Below are 21088 nucleotides of genomic sequence, written 5' to 3' on the forward strand. Positions count from 1 at the left end.
CAGCCTCATACTTTTGGCTTCAAAGATGAGAGTCTGTTTCAACTCTCCCCTAGGCCAGTGTGAGGATCCTGAAGGGCTCTGGGCACCTGGCTACAGGGCAGTCTTGTCCTCTTTGACCCAGGGTGGATGGAGGTTTGCTGGCCTGGCTGTTAGGTGCCCAGGACCGCCTCAGACCAGTCTCGGTAGGCCCTTTTCTTTAGGGCCTTGGGTGGGTGCGGAGCCGGGCTGGAGAGGCATGGGTAGCTGGGGCGGCTCCAAGCGTCTCCGAGCTGCTCGCGGGGCGGGGCCCCGGGACTTCGGGGCGGGTTTGGCCGGTTGCTGGTGGGTGGGGTCGGGTTGGCTGGGCCCCGCCCCTGTGCCCTGAAACCTTCGTCGCTGGCGGTCGGAGGGCGGGGTTCGTGCGTCACGACGCCAGTCCTTCCAGACGGCGCTGCGCAGGCCAGCCGGGAGAGGAGGCCGGCGCTGGGATTCTGATCGGCGGCTCGGGCGGTGCGAGGTGAGGGTCGGTTCGGGCCGGGGCGGGGGTGGCGTGCGGCCCGTCCCGTACCTGACGGGCCTCTCGTCCTGCAGAACATGGGAGCTCAGCTGAGCGGTGGCCAGGGCGCCGCGCAGCCGGCGCAGCCCGCGCAGCCCCAGCCGCAGCCCCAACTTCAGCCCCAACCTCAGCCCCAGTCCCAGCCCCAGTCCCAGCCCCAGCCCCAGCCCCAGCCCCAGCCCCAACCTCAGCCCCAACCTCAGCCCCAACCCCAGCCCCAACCCCAGACCCACCCCCAACCCCAGCCCGCGGCGCCCGAGGGCCCTGGGCGGCCCTGGCCAGAGCCCGGCCCTTGGGGGCCGCTGGACGACGTGCGCTTCCTTATCGTCTGCACCTCCTGGTACTGACTCGTCGCTCTCCGCACTTACCTCCCGCCGCCTCCTGTCATCCCGTCAGCCTCTCCTGCTCGGGTCCTGGTCCTTGTCGTCTCTCCCCACCTTCCGCCACCCCGGAGACGCGCGGAGAGTCGGGGAGCTCGCTGGGGACTGGAAGGAAGCCTCCTCCGCAGCCTCGCCTTGGGGCACCGTCTTGCCTCTGGCCCCTCCCGCTACCCCAGATTCGTTGGCTTCTCAGCCTGCACCCAGACAAGCTCAGACCTTCGTGTTCATCCCCACCCCACAGTTTCTCCAGCCGTCTGGGTGCTGGGGCAGCCTTCCCTCTCACTGGCTTCCAGAACCAGGCCAGGGCTCTTGGTAAGAAGACCCTAAGGCTGCTGACCTAATCTCACCTCATTTTTCCCTGTTGCCAAGAACTGGGCTCTTGCTTTTGTCCTTGGTCATGGCACCATGTGCCTTGACTTCAGAGAAGACCTTGCCACAGTGAACCTGCCCATACCTCTCCTGGGAGGGGTTGCTCCGCCATCCTGGGTGCCACCCTGGCATTATCTGGCTGTTTTCCTGAGACCCCAGTAACAGAGGGCCTCCAGGGCCAGCCTTTTGGAGAGAGGGGGCATCTGATTTTGGGGCTGGCAGATGAGATGCATGGGGCAGCTCCCAGACACCCCAAAGCACCCTGTCTCCCAGAAACTTCTTAAGGCCACCCAGAACCTGATCCTTGTTCCCACATCCCAGGGAAATGACACACTCTGTATTTTTGTTTTATTTAGAAATGATTTAAAAAACATTATACAAAGGCTGATCAGTTTAAAATGTGACTGACACTGAAATGCTGTGATATTCCCCAGACTGAGGGGAAGCTGGGCTCTGGGGCCCCCAGTGCTTTGCCCCTCTGTCTGCCCTGTCCTGGGATGATGGACAAACGGATGACCACAAGGCAGGAGAATCCATGATTGGAAGCCTCCAGGCTGAGCCCTCTCTGGGCCTGGCCCTGCATCCCTCACATCTGCAGCCTGGGCTGCCTGCCTCCATCTCCTGCTCTTTCTCAGCTGACCTCGGTAGTACCAGGAGCCAGTGGGAGCCTGGGGGGCCTAGAGCTTTCAAGAAGTGAGAGCACCAACCTGAGGAGTGGAGAGGGACCCGGAAGGGGAGAAGGGAGGCCAAGAAAAGATGGATAAAAGAGACACTTCTGATCTCATCTTGGACCCTAGAGGGGTCTAGCAAGCCCACTGGATGGCCTGGGCAAGTAACAGCCTCTCTGTGCTTCATTTGAGGGCACAGTGAGAGTTATCCTTGGCCTCCCAGGGACCGCACGAGTTACATGTGAGCGGACAGGGGTGAGCTAATAAAGTGCTTTGCAAAGTATAAAACACTGTACAAACCTATGAATCACTAATATCTCTGCAGTTGTTCCCCACCCGTCCCAGGGAGCCCGCCCTTGGCCAAAATGAGAAAAAAACAGAAGGTTGATGACAGGGAACACAGTGGACCCATATAGGTGTCTCTGGGATGAGAGATTTTGCTCAAGACAGCTCCCAGAGTCCCTGTCTGCTACAGGTTAAGCAGACTCAAAGCCCAGAGGCCACGGGGTGGGGGCAAGGCCCATGCAGGCCCTGCCAGCACCCTGAAGACTGACACCTCCGCTCCGATTTGGCAGGGAGCCAGTGGAGATAGTTGAACCCGTTGGTCTTGCCTCCAGCTCCTTAGTGACAAGCAGGGCTGCCTCTTACTGGGTTGGAGCGAGGCAGGCCGAGCCCTAGGAATTCCTGCCAGAGACAGTGAGGGGCGGGCCCCTAGGCTTGGGGTTGTTACCAGTTGTGGCTGCCCTTTTCCGAAGAGCAATGCAGGGTGATGGGCCCAGAGAGCTGGGTTAGCAGGGGCCAAGCTTATGGTATAAACACTGCTTCTGGGCTGAGAGATTGAATTGGTCTCAGGGTAGCTAGGGGTGTGGGCTCTGAGCACTTCAGAAGGCTGCCCTGGGCCCCTTACTCCAAGGCCGTGAGAATGTTGGCCTGGAGCTGTTTCCGTCTCACCTCACTAGTCAGGCTGAGCCCTCAGGCCACAAGCGACAGGCTGGAGCAGGGCCAGGGACTTGGGGGATGGGGAGAGGAACGGGGGAGTGGAGGACAGCTACAAACTCAGATCAGCCTCCAGAGATGGGGTCAGCTCCTGCTCCAGCCCTTTAGCCTCATTAGCAGGGCCCAGCTCCTGGCGTGTCTGGGCACTAGAGTGGCCTTAACAGCACCTTGGTCCTTATCGCTGGGGGGGAGGGCTGGCCTCATCACCAAGACAGTCACCTCTAATTCACCTAAAGCCTCAAGCAGCCTTTGCAGAATGGGACTTTAAACAATAGTGACAGGACATTGAAATATTCACGACATGACAGCTGGGTCCTTGTCAGACCCAGCTGGGCCACAGCCCTGCCTGCAGCATGTGACCCTAAATCCTGGGTCTCAGAGGAGACCCTGACGTGTGGAGCAGGTTTCCTGAGGAATCTGCTGTTGCCAGCAGAGGAAACCCAGGCTTGTTGCCCACTGTGTCGGCAGCAGGGGTCCTGTAGCCTTGGAGGACACTGGGGTAGGGGTGGGGGGACATCTGACCAGCAGGTGTTGGCAATGGGGGACCAGGACTGGTGGCATCTCCCAGATGGGGCTGAGAGCGCTAGTGCTGGCTTCCCACAGAAGGTGCTGTGTCCAGCCAAGTACAGATGGTGCTGTGGTACCTCATGGATGCCATAGGGCGCAGTGACCATGGGCCTCCTCCTGGCATGGTCCCTGCCTCCTGATGGGGCCTGGCCTATTCCCTTGAGTAGGGAGCAGTTTACCCAGGACAGAAGGCTGGCAGCTGGGTGCCAGACACCCACCCTGGTGCACAGCTGCCATCACTCCCTGCCCCACGCTCAGCCTAGGCCAATGCACCACCACTTCAGCTACATGACCCCTGGCCTAGGGCCATGCTGGCCCCGGTGGGCAGTTGCCAGAGCTGCCCTTCAGACCCTGGTGAGGAAGGGCCTGGCTGGCCAGACCGAGTGGACAGAGAGGGCTCTGGGCTGCTCACACCCACTCCTGGACTGGCCGCTTATAGTAGGTGACAGGCTGAGGGCCTGCCTTGTTCTTGAACTGGAAGATGGTGTAGACCAGCACCAGGATGCAGAGGGACAGGATGCAGGGGATGACCACGGCCACTGCATTCACAGAGCCTGGCACGTCGTTGATGGTCACCATGATGTCCACATCGTCCTGGGGCAGCCGCCGCTCCTTGCGCCTCTCCACCTCCTTCTGGTTGCAACCCATCCAGTCACGCAGGATATTGCGCGGGTAGCCTGGCTCCACGCTTAGTTTCTGGTTGTCGAATTTCCAGTAGTCCCGGCCCTTGTAGAAGTAGGTGTAATCTGCAGAAACACGGCCCATCATCACCATCCCAGACACTTCCCTGCACCTGTTCTGCGCCAGCGTGAGCGGGCCCAGGGTGCTGTGGCAGCGTGGAGGAGGGGCGCCTCTCCCACCTGGGAGGAGCCCAAGAGGAGCTCTGAAAGGCAGGTGGGCACATGACGTGGTGGGGGCGTGTTGGAACTCTTGGAGGTAGGCCTGCGGCGCACACCCTACAAGTGGTGTGGCTGGTCGAGGATGACCCGCCCAGCTGCAGAGAGGCACCTGGGACCTGGAGCAGCCCACCCTGTCATCTCAAAGGTGCTGGGAAGCCAATGAGGGGCTGGAAGTAGCATTGGTAAACTCATTTTGTGCTTCCCAGACAGGACTCTTCTCAGCCCTGGGTCTCAGCTCTGCTATAGTGTGCCCATAGCCTCCCCCCTCCCCCGTGTGAGTCAGATCAAGCCCCCAACGTAAGGCTTGGACGGCACTGTCTCCATAGCTCTAGGGCTGAGCCAGCTCCTGCCTGAGCCAAGGGAGGCAGGGAGCAAGATTTCTCCTGTTGACGGAGGGCACCACCTCTTCGCAGTTATCATGGACTTTTTTTGGCTTGGCACACGTGACTGTGCAACACAGATTGCAGGGTCGCTGGGACCCTGCTGGGGGAGGGGCTGGAAGGAAAAGAGGCAGCAGGGCTTGGCAACCACCACTAGGCTCCCTGCAGCAGCCTTATCGCCCCGCCAGTCCACAGACACAGAGCAACTCACGCTCTCCTATTGGCCGGCTCCCCACCTTGGCTGGGGTTTTCATTGGCTAAAGTTCTTGATGTCACCTGCCTCTGAGGCTCCCCAGAAAGTGAGACCATGTGTGTAAAGCATCAGGTACACAGGAGAGCCACCAAATAGCAGCTCTGCCCCTGTGGCTGCTGGCTTTCTTACCCGTGATGTCTCCTTGGAGAGCTCTTCCTGACGACCCTCTCTCACATGGCCCTCTGCCTAGATGCTCTCTCACAAATGCTTTCCCTTATTGCATTTGTTGCCACTTTGTTTGTTTTTTGCCTCTAGACTGGGAGCCAGGGATGCAAGGCAGGTCTTGTTCCAAGCTCCATCCCCAGCCCTCCCACACAACCTGGCTCTCAGCAATTATTGTGGAGTGAATGAATGACACCTACACCTGTCATTCCATAAAAACTAAAACACCCCAACAAGATAATAATGATGATAACAGCTAAAACTTACATGGCATGGGCCAAGTGCTCTACATAATTTATCTTACTTAATCCTCACAAAGCTCTATGAGGTAGGTACCATTATTATCCCCATTTTATAGATGAAGAAACTGAGGAAACTTAAGTGATTTGCACAAACTCCTAGTAAGTAGTGGAGGTGGGATATGAAATCAGCCAGGCTGGCTCCAGGGTCTGTGCTTTTGACCAGATGAGCGGAGATGGAACAAATATCCATGGATAGCCCCTCTGCACCTAGCAAGTCCCAGCCCCTCTTCTTGAGAAGCTTCTAGTCCGGAGGGGGGAGAGGCTGTGAGTCAGCCTGGCCTCCAGGAGGAGCTTAGGAAATGTCTCATAATTAGAAAATGCTGCTCTCTTTAAGCCCTGTGAAAAAGCACCTTTGAACCACCACATCCATCATTTCAGATCTGATAACTTGAGGGACTCCTAGAGTACACCTGAGGACCACTGTTTGAGAAGTGCTATCTGAGGGAATGAAGTCAGTCTATGAAAACATCTCTCAATCGCGAATGATCCCTACAGATGAGAAATTGTGACTTGGCCGCTGGTAAGAGAGGATTAATTTACTGGGTGAACATGGGTCGATATGAGGCAGTTGTCTTTGCCACCAGGCGGTGTTTCTCAAACCTGGATACCCTGAGAGTATGCCCGTGGGCCCCGGTGAGACCCACGTGAAATCAGACCCCCCCTCACAAAACCCGGCCGGGTTCTTACGTACATCCTTCCTTGCTGATGAAGGCCCCTTGGGGGGCCTGGGGGATGCCCTTCCACACGGTGATGGGCTTGGGATAGCCAGGGTCCGTGGCCCGCCGCTCCTCGCTGTAGCGCCAGTACCGCTCGCCTTTGAAAAAGTAGGTCTTGCCCACAGGTTCCCAGCGCAGAGCTGTGTCAATGCCTTCTCGGGGCAGACAGCTGCCCAGCTCCCCCAGGCTGTGGGGGTACCCAGGCTCCACCGTCACCTCCTTAAACACCCAGTACTTGTCACCTGTGGCCAAGAGGAACCCAGGATTAGCCTTCCCCGGTCATTCGTGCTGGAGGTTGTGGATAGAGCCACTTGCCCATCATCCACTGGGACCGAAGTCAGTCATGGAGCCAGTGTCAGGGGGAGACAGCCCTGGTCCTGCTTGATCCCTGTGGCGGAGGAGGCTGAGGCCCCTTGGCCCAGGCAGAGCTTAGGGGGCAAGAAGCCAGAATCCAGTCTCAGATCCTGGGCAACTCGCCCCACGCTGCCCAGGCTCCGTGCCCCACCCTCTTTTCCTTTCATGTGACTTGCTCCTTTTTCCTTTCCGGGTGACCTCAGCCTCTCATGGCTTCACACACACACTAGTACTCCCCCCACCTTCTACCAGTGACACCCAACTCTGAGGCTGCCACTCTCCCAGTGAACCTGGGCACCAGGCCCAGGACCCTGATTGCCCACCGTCCTCTGGGCATTTCTAGGTCGGCTTCCGGAGTTCCTCCTCTCCACCCCAGGGGCTCCCTCCTTCACCACCTGTCTGCCTCCCAGGGTCCCCAAGAAGGTGGCATCACCCTCTCTTTCCTTCTCCTCTCAGCACTTAGCCTCTCACAAGGCCTTGTCAACCGCCTAGCCTCACTGCTCCTCCCTGGTACAGGCCTTACAGACATCGCTCTCCTCAACTCCAGCAGCCGTCTCAGAAACGGCCTCCTGCCTCTGCCTGGATTGCCGCCTGCCCTCTGGCTCTCTGCCGCTCAGAGACAAACAGTGAACTTCCAGCATTGCCCTAATGGATTAAGACCACAGTCTGGCTGGGCAGCCAGGGCTCCTCAGGACTCTCCCCTAAACTACCTTTCCAGGCCACTTCTCACACCTCTCTGGGGGGCTCCATGGCTGTCTGGTGGGTCTTCTAAAGCCCTCTGAACTACTCCTTTGCCCATGCTGTTCCTTCCCCTTGGAATGCTTTTCTCGCTCCTCACTATCTGAATCTTACTCTTCTGAGGCCTGGCCCAAGTCAAGATAATCGAAGTGAAACAACCTAGCACAGGGAGGGCCTGCCATACACCTGGTTCCCCCTCCTCCCCTGGCCTCTCCAGCATGCGTGACCTCCCCCCTCCAGGCTCTTACAGAACTCACAGGGTGGCTTTCCATGGAGCACTGGATGGTCTTCAGTTGTCTGCACCACCCTCTACTTTGTGGGGGTGAGGCTTGTCACCCCACCAACTTTGGCACATACAGACCCTCAACAATCACTCCTTGACTTAATTTCCCTGCCTGCAGGGATCGTCCTGTCAGATGGCAGTGTTTCTGTTAGGGCCAGAAGGACCCTTGCAGCTCACCTGCCTCCCACCCTGCCTCTTCCAGTTTACAGGTGGAAAAAGGGGGTCCCGAGAAGGGCAGGAAAGTGTGCCAGGTCCTTCTGCACAGGCCACGTTACCTTTGAAGAAGACAAATCTTCCATCAGCCCTTTCATAGGCTGCGTCTATGCGGGCGGGCAGGCCTTTCCAGAACTGCTCGATCTGCATGGGGTAGCCCTCCTGTACCCGGTTATTGCGCAGGCGCCAGAACCAGCGATCCTGGGGGTTAAGGCAAGGAAAGAAAGAGGCATAGCCTTTGAACCCAGTGATCTCAGCCCTGGGGCTCAGGCCCCAACAACCCAACACGTTCCCCTGGGCCCAGCCTTGCAACCCTCCCTGAAGTCTGTCCATTTACTGCTTCTATCTTTCAAAGCCCAATGAGGAAGATAAAATGCCCATCAACCCTCTTCACTTAAGGCTCCTGATGGCTCTTGCTGCCCAAGGGGCCATGAGACAGAGCCAGCAGACAGGCCTGGTGGGCAGAGGAGGCGTAGGGTAGCTGGAAGGGATGATGCAAGGCCTGGGATGACCACATGAGGGCAGCGGAGAGTCACCGACGTCAGCGGGCCCCTCCGCAGGCTGGTGGGAAGCAGGGGTTGGTCACTGAGTCTGGGCAGAGTGCCCTCCTCACGGCTGGCTCCAGCCAGCAGGGTAAGGTCTGTGGGAAGCAAGCCGTGGAAATTCCCCCAAGCCCCGGGTGTGAATTCAGTTTCCTCCTCTTACAGTTGCATGACCTGGGGTTCAGTACTTAAAGAGCCTCACCTGCAAAGGGGGTAATAGTGGGGGGTCAGATGAGAGATTATAGGTGAAGTGCCTAGAACAGTACAGGACACATAGTCAACGTTAAGTAAATGGCAGCTCAATAGGCCAAGAATGTGAAAAAAGCCCTCCTCCTCAGATTGGTGCCTGGTCCCACTGCAGCCCTGGTTGGTAGGCAGTCTGGGTGAGGCCTGTAACCTCCTAGGACCTCGGTTTTCTTATGTGTGAATGGGAATGATAAAACCCAGACTTGCTTAGGAACCGTTCAGTTGGAGGATCCAAGGGTGCAGAAGAATGAACATGATACATAAAAATGGTACAGGGGCTTCCCTGGTGGTGCAGTGGTTAAGAATCCACCTGCCAATGCAGGGAACACGGGTTCAAGCCCTGGTCCGGGAAGATTCCACATGACGCGGAGCAACTAAGCCTGTGCGCCACAACTACTGAGGCTACGCTCTAGAGCCCACGAGCCACAAGTACTGAGCCCGCATGCCACGACTAGTGAAGCCCGTGCGCCTAGAGCCCGTGCTCCGCAACAAGAGAAGCCACCACAATGAGAAGCCCATGCACCACAACGAAGAGTAGCCCCCGCTCGCTGCAACTAGAGAAAGCCCATGCGCAGCAACGAAGACCCAACGCAGCCAAAAAAAAAAAAAAAAAAAAAGGTACAAAAGCTAGAAGTTTTTTTTTTTTTAAGGTGTTTTACGAAGTACTTTCACATCCAGGTTTTTAAACCTTATTTTGACTTTCGCAATTCCTGTTTAAGTAGATCTGAGATACACAGAGTCTTAAGGAAGGCCAAGTGACTCTCCTTGAGCCACGCAGTGAGAGCAGGACTGGGGCTGACCCCTGTCGCCTGATTCTTGGTCAGAGCTCAAAGCTTGCTGGGGAGAATTCCACAAGGTGAGTGGGGCAGCTCTCCGCAACCAGCCAGTGTGACAGAGACACGCTGTCAGCAGAGGGCCTCTTGTGCTGGTGGCCAGGAGGCAGTGTGGTGAGCAGGCAGTTTTCAACTGTCAACCTCTCTGGGGATGGCCTAGCTCCAGAGAGCTCCCCCAAGGTCATGCCCCTCCTCATCCATTGACTGAATAAAGTTCCAGCCATTTGGGGCCCAACACGGGACAACTCTGATGGGCCATTCTAGCTCCAGAACTCGCTGTGGGCGTGGCCGGGTCTGCAGTGGGTCTAGTTGCTGCTTATCTTCTCCTGCCCCATTGTGCTTCCCTCCCCTCCTTCCCACAGATGTGGATCCCAAAGGTGCTCCATAGTCAAAATCCTGCATCCCAAACACTGTCCCAGAGCCTGCTTCCCTGAGAAGCCAACTGCAACACGCTGAGCAGGCTGCCACCCTGCAGCCCATGGCTAAAGGGACAGGAACAGGCAAGGGGACAAGACGGAGCCTGGCCAGCTTCCTGTCCGGCGCTCCTCTGAACCAGCCCTGGCGGGATCCGGAGACAGATGCAGCCACTGCTGTGCCAGCCCCTACTCCAAGCCAGCATCTTCACAGCCATGACTCCTTTGATCTGCACACATCCTTCGTTAGAGAAATGACTCTCCCAGCTCTCAGATGGAGAAACTGAGGTCCAGACGAGGGAGGTGACTTGCTCAGAGTCACAGACCAGAGGCCGGTCTCCAGCACTTTTCCCCCAGCGTTAACCCTTGGGAAGGGGCAGGGTCACCACTTCCCCTCTCCCTCTTGGAAACAAGTCCATTCACCCAGCAGCACCAGGAAGAGACCCCGTGGCCTGGCCGCTGGGCTAGCTCCCCTCCAGGCCCCACAGCAGGCCTAATCCCAGAGCAGCAGCTCTCTCCCGCCCTGTGGTGGGGGAAGGAGTGGGAGGGCAGCACCTAGGTCCTACCTTAAACACAAACATCTCGCCCCGGAAGAGGGCCACCGTGTTGAAGTTGCCGTCACAGATGTTGGGTTTGGCGCCCGGTGTGGCTGGCCGGTCCCCCAGGGGCGGCCGAGGGGGCCTGGGCTGGCGCTCATGCTTCCTCTCAGACGGTGAGTGGATCCTGCGGACGGGGAGTGTGGGGAGGGGCCTTGTGGGCTCCAGGGGCTCCGCGGGGGGTCCTGGAGAGAGGGGCTGCATCTTAGAGAAGGACCAGGCATGCCCTGCCCCCCGCTGCCATTGCCTCATCATCACCTGGGCAACTCTGAGACAAGCCTGTCACACTCCAGCCTCCTGTCCTCCCTCTCCCATTGTTTACTCCCCCAGTCTTTGAGAAAATCCATGAAAAGAGCCATTAGATGGGAACTCCCATCTTTCCACCCCCAAATCTGGTATCTTCTCTTTCTTCTCTCCTGTTACGAGAGAGGACATGTCCCTTCTTAGGCTCAGTGTCCCCTACCCTCTCTGTCTGCTCCCCCCATTCTTTATCCTGCTCCAGTATGGCCTCTGCCTCGTCACCCAATGAAACTGCTGTCAAGATCACCACTGACCTCCCTGTTGCCAAATCCAACATGACTTGACCCAAACTTTGATGTCCATATGAATCATTCAGGGATCTTGATAAAATGCAGACTGTGACTCAGAGGGTCTGGGGTGGGGCCTTAGATTCTGTGTTTCTTCAGGCTCTCAGGTGATGCCAAAGTTACTGGTCTGAGGCCCACACTTTGAGTAGCAAGATCATACACACACTTTTCTTAAAACACTCTTCTCTCTTTTCCAGAACCTGCACTCTCTTGGTTTTCCTCCTACCTCGTGTACTGTTCCTTCTCAGCCCGCTTTGCTGGCAGCCTTTCCTCATCCACCTGGCTCTAAAGGTCGGCATGCCCCTGGGTCCTCTCCTCTCCCCTCCCCTCCCCTTCTCTCTCTCTCTCTTTCTGTCTGTCTGTCTCTCTCTCTCTATTTTGGTCCCTAGGTCAGTGCTTCTCAACTTGGGCTGCATATTAGGATCACCTGGGGAACTTTTAAAACCCCTGATGTTCAGAAGTCACCCCAGACCAATTAAAACCAAATTTCTGGGGGTGAAGGCTGGGTATCAGTATTTTTTAAAATTGAAATCCCAAGGTGATTCCAATGGACTGCCAAGTTGAGAATCACTACCCGAAGTGATCTCTTCCAGGTTCATGGCTTTAAAGACCTCTGTTCAAGCCGTCCCATAGAACGTTCTGTGATTACATAAATGTTCTATATATCTGCACTGTCCAATACAGAAGCCTCTAGCCATGTGTGGCTATCGAGCACTTGAAATGAGCGACTAGTTATTAGTACGGCAGAAGAACTGAAATTTTAATTTTATTGAATTCTAATTAATATAAATTTGAATAGCCACATGTGGCTAGTGGCTACCGTATTGAACACCAAAGATCCCAGGTCAATATTCCAGCCCAGATCTCTGAGCTACAGAGGTCAATCTATTGCTCCACAATTACAAAAGCCAGAAACCTCACCCCTGTGTCTAATCTATCAGCAAATAGGGTCCATTTTATTTTCAAAATACCTCCTAGTCCCCACCACCTATCCAGTCCTCTGCTGCCTCACCTGTGGAGATCCTGCCCTTCCTCCAGGCTTTGGGTGGGGCGACCTCCTCTGTGAGGTCCTCAGAGCCTCCAGAGGGAGCCCTCCTCCCGTACTCCACAGCCTGGGGGCTGTAGGGGCCGTGCCATGTGGACATGCGTTTGCCGTAATAAACTGGTCTTCCCGTCTCAACCGACTTGACAAGAACAAGAACTTCCCACACCGGTGTGAACAGAGAATGGGGTGGCCTGGTAGCAGGCCCCTCAAATCTTAGCAAGATATCAGCCTAGTTTGTCTTTTTTTCTTGTTTAAGAAAAAAGCTCTGGTAATAATCCTTATCCTCTTGTATCACCGTTACTTGGGCAGATGGGTGAGTCTCTTGGCTAGAGGTGGGACCCCTTGAGAGGGAACCACAGGAGGTGAGAGGGAGGTGTGTGGAGGGGGGGAGGCGGGTAGAGTAGGGGGAGTGGGCGGCTCTCTGTTCACTTTTGTCCCTCCCAGTTGCAGCTCAGACCCTCCCCTAGGTTTCCCAAGTGTGCAGGCAAGGAGGGGGGTGGGGGAGGAGCCTTGCGGACAGCAGTCAGAGACCCAGGTCCCCGGCCTCCCCCCAACCCCCCGCCCCGACAGGCAGGCAGTCATGGCCCAGCGCAAGGAAGGAATGGTGGCCCTGCTCCCCTGCCACACACCGTAGATCTTCTGGATGCCCTGGAGATCATCCTGAGGCAGCTTGAAGTTGTGTGTTTCCATGTACTGGTAGAAGGGCGCCATGATGGCGCTGGGGTCGTTGGAGTGCTCCAGTCCCAGCGCGTGGCCCAGCTCATGCACAGCCACCAGGAAGAGGTCATTCCCTGTGGAGGGGGAGATGGGGAGGTGCCCAGGGCGCCCACTCAGGTGTCAGTCAGTCAGTCAGTCAATCCATGACTTCAGCAAACGCCTAGCATAAGCTTTGTGCCAGGCCCTGTCCCGGACACTGGGACATACACACCCCTGCCTTCCAGAACTCTCCATATAGTGGTGGATAGGGACAGAGAAATAAAATCAGTGAAATTAGTGTTCCAGGTGCTTCTACAGCTGTCTATAAGGGTCGAGTGAGGATTCCGAGGAGGAAGGAGTCATTTACGCTTGAAGGAAGATGTTCAGGGAAAGCGTCATGAAGGTGAAGCTTAAGGTGAGTCTAGGAAGATAAGAAGTTAGTCAGCAGAATGGATTCAGTGGGAAGGAGAGGAAGAGGGGCGGGGGTGGCATTTCTGGCTGAGAGAATGCTATGAACAATGTCCAGGGACAAGCAGTTTCATTCCACTTGGCTCCGGAGCAAAGCAGGAGGGGAGGGCCGGAGGGAGATGAGGTCAGCCAGGCTGGCAAGCAGGGCTCGTGATGCCATGCAAAGGAATTTGGATTGGCTTCTTGGCCAGTGGGGGGTTTAAGCAGGTTGGTGTCGGGGGGGTGGTGGTGGTGACATGATGAAATCACTCTGGCTGCAGTTGGAGGAAGGATTAGAGGGTGATGAGATCAGAGGCAGGGGGATCAGTGGGGTCGGTCTGGAAGCCAGTATGAGGGTCCCGGTGAGAGATGAAAAGAGCCTGAGCCAAGGCAGAGGGGGTGCGACGGGCAGAGGGGAGTCCTGGGGGCGGCAGGCTGGTGGTCATCTTCAGAGACCCAGAGGCAGGCGGAGCCTTGGTCGTGCAGCAGCTCTCAGTCCTGAAAGGACTGAACTATGGCCAAGATCAACGCAGGGATTCGAATGCGAGTGAAAACGAAAGGTCCAGGTACTGAAAGTGGGATACGGGATCCCGAGGGTGAAGCTGAGGCAGCAACACGGCAGAGTGGTCGTGAGCCTGGGCCCCTGAATGGGACAGGTCTCATTCATTTCCAGCTCTACCCCAGTGAGCTTTGTGAATTCGGTCAGAAGGTCTACCCCCTGAGCCCCAATTTCCTTATTTGTACAACGCGGAGGTCATACCTACCTCAGAGGGTTGTGTGAGGACTGGATAGGATAAGATGTGTAGAGGGCATGAGGCTGCATGGCAGCTGCTGTCACCATGCATAAGACAGCAGCTTGGTCCCTGGAACAAGCCCATTGACCAAAAAGGAAGCACAAGGCCCTTGGGGTCCCAGCAACCAGATCCTCTTAAAGCCAGCTCCCTTGAACTTCTGGGTCAGGCCTGGGACAGCAAGGCCTGACTTTGGCGGGGATTAAGCAGCCCTGGCTTTGGGAAAGAAATGCAAGGGGCAGGGAGTTGAGCAGGCCGTCGAATCAACAGTCCTGACTCATATTATGTCCAGTTATAGACTCCTGCTTGCCTCGACCTCTGGCATTTGAATGTCCCTTGAGCCCTGCCTCTGTTGCCCAGCCCTAAGGCATGTCACAGTCCAGTCCTGCCACCTTGAAGTGCAGGGGAGGCTGCCAAGAGCCCAGGAGGTGGTCAGGAGCCCTAGTGCTCACTCTGGCCCCAGTGGCACTGGCCAAGCTGCCCTACCCCAGCCCGGCTGAGGGCCCCACGAGGGTCAGATGAGGCTGGGGATTGTGTCTGGCCTTCCTGGCTAAGGTCTCGGGAAGAGAGAAGAGCCCAATGGGGCGGACTCAGTCACACGCATGCATGCCTGCCGCTCTGCGGACACCACCAGTACCTTCAGCGAAGGGTGGATGGGCAAGATCAGGGGAAGTTTGGCCAAGAGCCTGGGGCTGGCCTTCTGCTGGGGCAGGGCAAGCTGGCATGAGGAGGCCAGGCTGCCCCCAGTTCCTTCCTCAGGTCCTGGCCCCTCTGGCAGCAGGGAAGGGTGAGCTCATCTCTGAGCTCCATCCCAAACAAAGGTGGCTGCTAGCGCCAATGGAAGGCAGCCCTGCTTCCTGGGGTCCGGTCCTGGCTCTGCTCCTGGCCCGTTCTGTGACCCGGGACAAGCTGTTTGGGCCTCTGTCTCCTGACTAGGCTCTTCCTCAGGGAGCATCCACAGGGATTTCAGCTGAGAACCAGGGAGCAGGGCTCTGGGCACCTGGCTAGACTCTAAACCTTTGTCCTCAGCCTGTGTCTATTACTCTGTTAGCCTCTGTGCTGGGTCTCTGCAGAGAACAGGAGTAAGCCCTTGAAGGAAAGGGGTCTGTGGGTTTGTTCCAGGGACCAAAAGGCAGAGGAGAGCTGGGGAGCTGGCATCCTACTGCACAGAATCCCGAGAGACCTGTTAAGTGGGGGCTGCTCTGGGGAGATAGAAGGAGAGTGGGGAGGGGCAGGAGAACTCCAGAAAAAGCAGAAGGATGGAGAAGACCCACATGCTTAATGGGCAGGAGGCTGGTAAGGGCTTCACCACCCAACAGGGTGAAAGGCAGAGAAGCAGAGTGGTCAGAAGTGCAGTCCCTGGGGGTCTGACTGCCGTGACTCCCGGCTCTGCCATGTCCTAGCAGTGTGACATTTTAAATCTCTTCCTCTGTAAAACAAAGGATTAATGGTACCTTCATCATAAGAATGGGGTGAAGATTAATGAGGCAAGGTACAGAAAGCACTCACACCACCTCCAGGCACAGAACTATCACGGCTAATTAGCAAGGTCACATTAAGCTATGTATGAAGGACCAACATCCTCAACAGGGAGAGTTCCCTTGAGCTGGGAGCTCAAGTCCTTGGGCTTCCTAGCAAGCACCCAACAGTCTACTTGGCTACTCCAGTGTATCTTGTCTCTGCTTCATTTCCTTCTCTTGGGACCTCCATCTTTGGTGAGTCCCATCTCATGGACTCCTGAAACCCTCCCAAAGGTTACATTTCCTTTTGCCTCTATTCTTTTGCCAATGCTGTCCCCTCTACCTGGAATAACCTTACTCCTTCAAAGTTCAGCTGAATGCCACATCCTCCAGGGAGCCTTCCTTCATTTCCCTAACCAGCAATGACTGCTTCCTCCTATACACTCTCCCAGCAGTGTATCTGTACCATCTTTATGGCCCTGACCACTTTCCACCCTACATCATAGCCAGGAGCACACATTCTCTTCTGCCCCAGGACTATGAGCTCCTTGAGGGAAAGCTCTGTGCTGGACAGGCCAGGATGGAACAGTGCCAAATGTTCAGTATTTTTCCAGGTGTTGTCTTTGGACCATCTGCAGCAGAACCAACTGGGGTGATTGTTAAAAATTCAGAGTCCTGGGTTTGAGACAGCTAATGTCTTCTTTGGATGAGAGTCAGGACTTTGCTCTGGAAAACCAAGCATGAACTATCCAGACGCAGTTCATAACCCCAGCAATAGACCGCTAGGAACCGGAACGCAGCCATTGCCCTAGGATGGTTTTTGGAAGGACAGCAAAGGAACCGAGATTGATTGAGCACCTATATATTATCTCGTTTAATTTCCACATAAACCCAGCGAGGGCGTGATGCAGCCTCCTGGGAATTTTTGTTTGTTGGCTTTCTTCTCTATTCTTCTGCCACTTACTGTGTGAACGTCTTAACCACTCAGAACTTTCCTTTCCTCACCACCCTGCCCAGTCTAGCTCCCAGGGTGGGGAGGAATCACTGTAGTAACTGCAGAAGGACTGTCCCCTGTGAAGGGCTGGTCCCCATGACTCTTCCCGTCTTGTCACCTTCCCCAGGGCTGGGCTCCCTCCCCAGCAGAGCTTAGTGAATTCTGCTGACTTCACTGCTTGACCCATTGGAAAGGGATGAGGACACAGGGTGCCTGGGAGACTCCCCGAAATCAGCTTAAAGGTGTGGTGGGCCAGATCACCCTTCACGCAGACTCCAAAGTGGTGGAGAATCAGAATCCCCTTTACATTCTAGTGGTTCTCCAGGAGAGCCTTTTCAACACACAGGTGGAGGGGATTCTGATTCAGGAGTTTGCTCAGGCAAACTTTGTTAGGGCTCAGGCAACCTTTTTAAAATAAAGTCCCCCGTGGGAATCTTATAGTGGTTGGGTCAGGCTGACACACCTGAAGCAACCGCTCAACCTTCACGTCACTAAGAGTGGGACGGCCTGTGTCACACGTGCTTCCTAACGTGATGCAACAGGGGGGACCAGCACCAACTGGGAAGCATTGTCTCCATAAAAGTCAATCCAGTCAGGCCTGTAGATCTATTCAGGCTATATGGGGAAGAGAGACATGGTAAAAGTGAACCTAAGTCAGACAGAGAAAGACAAATATCATATGATATTGCTTATATGTGGAATCTAAAAAAAAAGGGTACAAATGAACTTATCTGCAAAACAGACATAGTTATAGATGTAGAAAATAAACTTACGGTTACCATGGGGTAAGGAGGGGGGAGGGATAAATTGGAAGATTGGGATCGACATGTACACACTGCTATCTATAAAATAGATAAGTAATTTCTTCAACAAATGCAGGGAGAAAAGAGAAGCAAGGTGACTGCTGGAAATGAAAAGGGACTTAAGAGACGAATGATGTGTGGATGCCCTTTGGATCCTGATACAAGCAAACAACCGTTAAAGACATTTTTGAGGTAATTTGGGAAAATGAACACAAACTGGGTATTGGATTTTAAGAAATTATTGTTAATTTTGTCGGGTTGGTCATGATTTTGTGGTTGTGTTAAAGATAATCTGTTAGAGGTATGTACTAGAGTATTTAGAGGTGAGACCTGAGATTTTCCTTAAAATACATCACTAAAAAATACAGGGGGTCAGGGAGGGTAGATGAAACAGCACTGACGTAATGTTGATAACTGCTGAAGCAGGGTGATGGGTGCCTGGGGGGGTTCACATTATCATTCTCCCTACTTGGTAAGTTTAAAATTTTCCGTAATGGAAATTTAGAATAGAGAAGAAAGCTAATAAACAAAAATTCCCGGGAGGCTGCGCTCACGCCCTTGCTGAGTTTATGTGGAAATTAAACGAGATAACATATAGGTGCTCAATCAATCTTGGTTCCTTTCCTCTCCTTCCAAAGGCCGTCCTACGGCAATGGCTGCCTTCCGGTTCCTAGCAGTCTATTGCTGGGGTTATGAGCTGCATCTGGATAGTTCATGCTTGGTTTTCCAGAGCAAAGTCCTGACTCTCGTCCAAAGAAGACATTAGCTATCTTGGAATTTCTATCCGAATTCTTGGTCATTCGTCAGGATGGGGTGGGACAGATGGTGCCCATCCACAGGTCCCAGCTCCTTCCCACACACACCACCAGAAGTTCTCAGGATTTTGAGACTGGTCCAAGGTCTCCACCAGCAAGGAGCAGGTGTGGGAAGTGCACACCCAGAGCTGGGAAGGGCAGGGTAGAGGAGGAATGTCCTTAATAATTCATGTATCTCTATCAGGGCTATGACTGTGATCAGCTAACAGCGCCTGGCACATAACAGTGGCTCAAAAATGTTAGCTCTCCTCTCGTCACACTTTATCAGTTAGCACAGACCACCATTGGTTGACACTGATCCAAGAATAAGAACAAGATAAAGAATAGGTGTTCAGAAAGCCAGGAAACACATCCAAGACATAAGGGAAAGGACTCCTGGGCTGAGGAAATGGAGCTGGATAGGAAAGAGGACCAAAGAAGAGGGTGGGGGACAAAGAGAAATGTAGCAGTTTCATAACTTTGCCTAGGCTGAGCCTTGGCCACATCACCTCCTGAACCACCCTTTGACAGACAGGCCAAGAGTCGTGATCCCGGATCCATGCAATGATATGAAATGCTTTCAAGGAGGCAGTCCCCACCTACAGACAGCAGACACAGCCTCTGAGGAAATGGGCCTTTAAAGTCTGCTCTCAGCCTGAAGCATCACCAAGGAAAAAGAAGGCCTAGTGTTTCCCCAACTTACCTAAGCTTAAGAATTGGAATTTCCAGGGGAAGGGCCTGGGAATCCATGTTTATAAAAAGAACCTGGTTGATTCTTATGATCAGGCAAGTTAGGGAAACTCTGGGGATTAAGACAGTGTTTCTCAAGGTAATGGATACCTGCCTCAGAAGCACTTGGGTAATTTATGAGACCATGTGCAGATTCCCAGGCCTGAACCCAGAACCAGAGAATCAGAATAGCAAGAGGTTAGGGGCCTGGAGCCTGGAATCTGAATTCTTAAAAAAGGTTTCTAGGTGATTCTGGTGTGCCCTGCAGTTGGAGAGCCATGGAAACAGCATGGTAGCAAAGAGTATGGGCTCTGGAATCGTCATGTCCGGGTTCGAAAACGTATTTCCCCATTCACCAACTGTGGGACCTTAGTAGGTTACTTACTGTTTCTCTACACCTCAGTTTACCTATCTGTAAAATGGGGATGATAATAACATATACATATTATACAGTATGTGGAAAACACTTGACATGGGCCTTAGAATATTAACATACTAATTCTAATCTATTATAATCTAAAATAGAATTGAATTGAATCCTCTGTCCCTCTTTCCTCCAGAGTCCTACTGCATTTTCTTGGTACTTCTGCTGCGTCCTTCAGTACAGTCTGCCTTGCAACAGTGTGACTTATGTATACGTCTGTCTCCCTGACGCGACTCTGGACTTCCAAAGGGCAGAGACTGTGTCTTTTTTAAATGTTCGAACACGTGCATCATGTTCCATTAGAGTCGGAAGGGACTTCAGAAGTCACCTAATCCAGCCCCTCATCTGACAGATGAGGAGACTGAGGGTGAATGATGCACCCCTCGTCACATGGCCAGTGGTTGAACTATAGTTTGAGCCCTGGCACTGCTGCCTACCAGCTATGCCATCTGAGCCTCAAACTCTTCATCTTAAAAAAGGGCATAATGATGTACAGTTGCCTACTTACTAAGCAGTTGCCTTGCAAGTAAGTACTGATGAGGAACTCTTGCAACCTGAGGAGTATTGTTACGATGACTGCAGAGAGGATGCTAGAGTAATTACGGGGCCTATTATTCACTTGTGAGGTTGACATAAGGGAGAAAGTCTGTCATGTTTTCCCACAGCATGGCCTTTGAAGCCCTCATCAGTCAGGCCAGAGCCTACCACTTTCAGCTTTAAGCCTTTTAACCGTTTCCTCCAGCCTCTGATCCATTACTTTATCGTCTTATTCATGGCCTAAACTTTCCTCCTAACTCAATCCAATTAGACCATTTACTAAGTGAGCTGACCCATCTCCCTGGCCCTGGCCCTGATGGATCAACTGTTGAATATTATCAGAGACCGCAGTTCCCACCCTCTTAGGGCCTTAGTTCTTGGACAAGAAGCTCTAGAAACCAGGAAACTCAACTGTGGTATCCTCCAAGCTCTTCCTCAGGGCTTCTTTCCCTGACAGCCAAGTAACCCCCTGTCCCATCATGACCTTACCATCGTGGTTGGCATTTCCTAATGTCCATGGCTCGTCTGAATCAAAGTGAGTGTCTCCACCAATCCCTGGGCCAGGGAAGTAGGCATGAGCCAGGAATCCCCCTTCGCCATCAAACGGGGAGCTGTCGCCATGGAAGCCAGAAGCAAAGAAGATCATGATGTCGGCCTCCTTCCGGTCACTTTTGATTTCATGGTAGGGCACCTCTTCAAAGGTCAGCGGGGTCACCTTCTGCCACACATCGAAAGCCTGGCGAATAGCTTTCCGCGTGTCTAACTCACCCACCTTTGGGGTGTAGTTGTGAATGCTGGTGAGAGAGGGGAGGATTGATAGGGAGGAACAGACCAAGAATCAGAGACCAGCAGAGCTAAAAGGAACACCAGAGGCCATGTGGGCCTAGAATTATGCTGAGGTACCTCAGGGTTTGATGAAGAGGTTGGGTGGGCAGGGCTCTGGGTCCCCACCCCTGCCTTTTACTTAGTGTTTTTATATTTGATCTCTGAAAAAGTTTGTGTTGAATTTGTAGAAAAAAAATTAAGTTGTGCATGGCATTTCCTAAATTTTAAGTTTTTCTCCCAATACATAAAAAGGTACATTTATAAAATTTATAAAAACACTTAAACAGGGACTTCCCTGGTGGTGCAGCGGTTAAGACTCCATGCTTCCAATGCAGGGTGCCCGGGTTTGATCCCTGGTCAGGGAACTAGATCCCACATGTCGCAACTAAGAGTTCACATGCCACAACTAAGGAGTCCGCCTGCCGCAACTAAGGAGCCCGCGAGCCACAGCTAAGACCCAGCACAACCAAATAAATAAATTAAATAAATAAATTTTTTTTTAAAAAACCAC

The 21088-nt window shown here is 54.0% G+C and overlaps 2 protein-coding genes and 1 long non-coding RNA gene across 9 annotated transcripts in view; 2 read left to right on the forward strand and 1 right to left on the reverse strand.

Moving 5' to 3' along the window:
- Window positions 1-271: 271 nt before the first annotated feature.
- Window positions 272-2240, forward strand: MMP24OS (MMP24 opposite strand). Of its 6 annotated transcripts, none has more exons than XM_082359505.1 (3): window positions 277-496; window positions 571-618; window positions 688-2240. In XM_082359505.1, exons 2-3 carry the CDS (start codon window positions 574-576, stop codon window positions 880-882), a joined length of 240 nt encoding a protein of 79 aa, XP_082215631.1. In that variant the 5' UTR covers window positions 277-496; window positions 571-573; the 3' UTR covers window positions 883-2240. The 6 variants fall into 6 exon arrangements, 5 of the variants coding, with proteins under 5 accessions (XP_082215631.1, XP_082215629.1, XP_082215632.1 ...); XM_082359506.1 differs by having other exon boundaries at window positions 278-496; window positions 571-627; window positions 700-2240; XM_082359504.1 differs by having other exon boundaries at window positions 278-496; window positions 571-622; window positions 686-2240.
- Window positions 1619-21088, reverse strand: part of MMP24 (matrix metallopeptidase 24) — a gene marked incomplete at its 5' end in the record, with an annotated part of 44775 nt that continues 25305 nt past the window's right edge. For both annotated transcript variants that reach the window (XM_082359493.1, XM_082359494.1), the window contains 6 exons: window positions 1619-4261; window positions 6203-6469; window positions 7878-8016; window positions 10416-10630; window positions 12707-12868; window positions 20242-20546. In XM_082359493.1, coding sequence (XP_082215619.1) covers window positions 3924-4261; window positions 6203-6469; window positions 7878-8016; window positions 10416-10630; window positions 12707-12868; window positions 20242-20546 — 1426 coding nt within the window. In that variant the 3' untranslated portion in view covers window positions 1619-3923. The remainder of the gene's footprint in view (window positions 4262-6202; window positions 6470-7877; window positions 8017-10415; window positions 10631-12706; window positions 12869-20241; window positions 20547-21088) is intronic.
- LOC309613077 overlaps window positions 4272-21088 on the forward strand; it is a 37579-nt gene continuing 20762 nt past the window's right edge. The window contains exon 1 of the long non-coding RNA XR_014235516.1: window positions 4272-6031. This is a non-coding gene — a long non-coding RNA (uncharacterized lncRNA). The remainder of the gene's footprint in view (window positions 6032-21088) is intronic.

This window comes from Balaenoptera borealis, assembly GCF_965194805.1.
Source record: "Balaenoptera borealis genome assembly, chromosome: 16".
NCBI classification, from domain to species: domain Eukaryota; kingdom Metazoa; phylum Chordata; class Mammalia; order Artiodactyla; family Balaenopteridae; genus Balaenoptera; species Balaenoptera borealis.

Coding starts and splice junctions, on each gene's coding strand:
- MMP24OS (XM_082359503.1), top strand. CDS start 574: ATGGGAGCTCAGCTGAGCGGTGGCCAGGGCGCCGCGCAGCCGGCGCAG.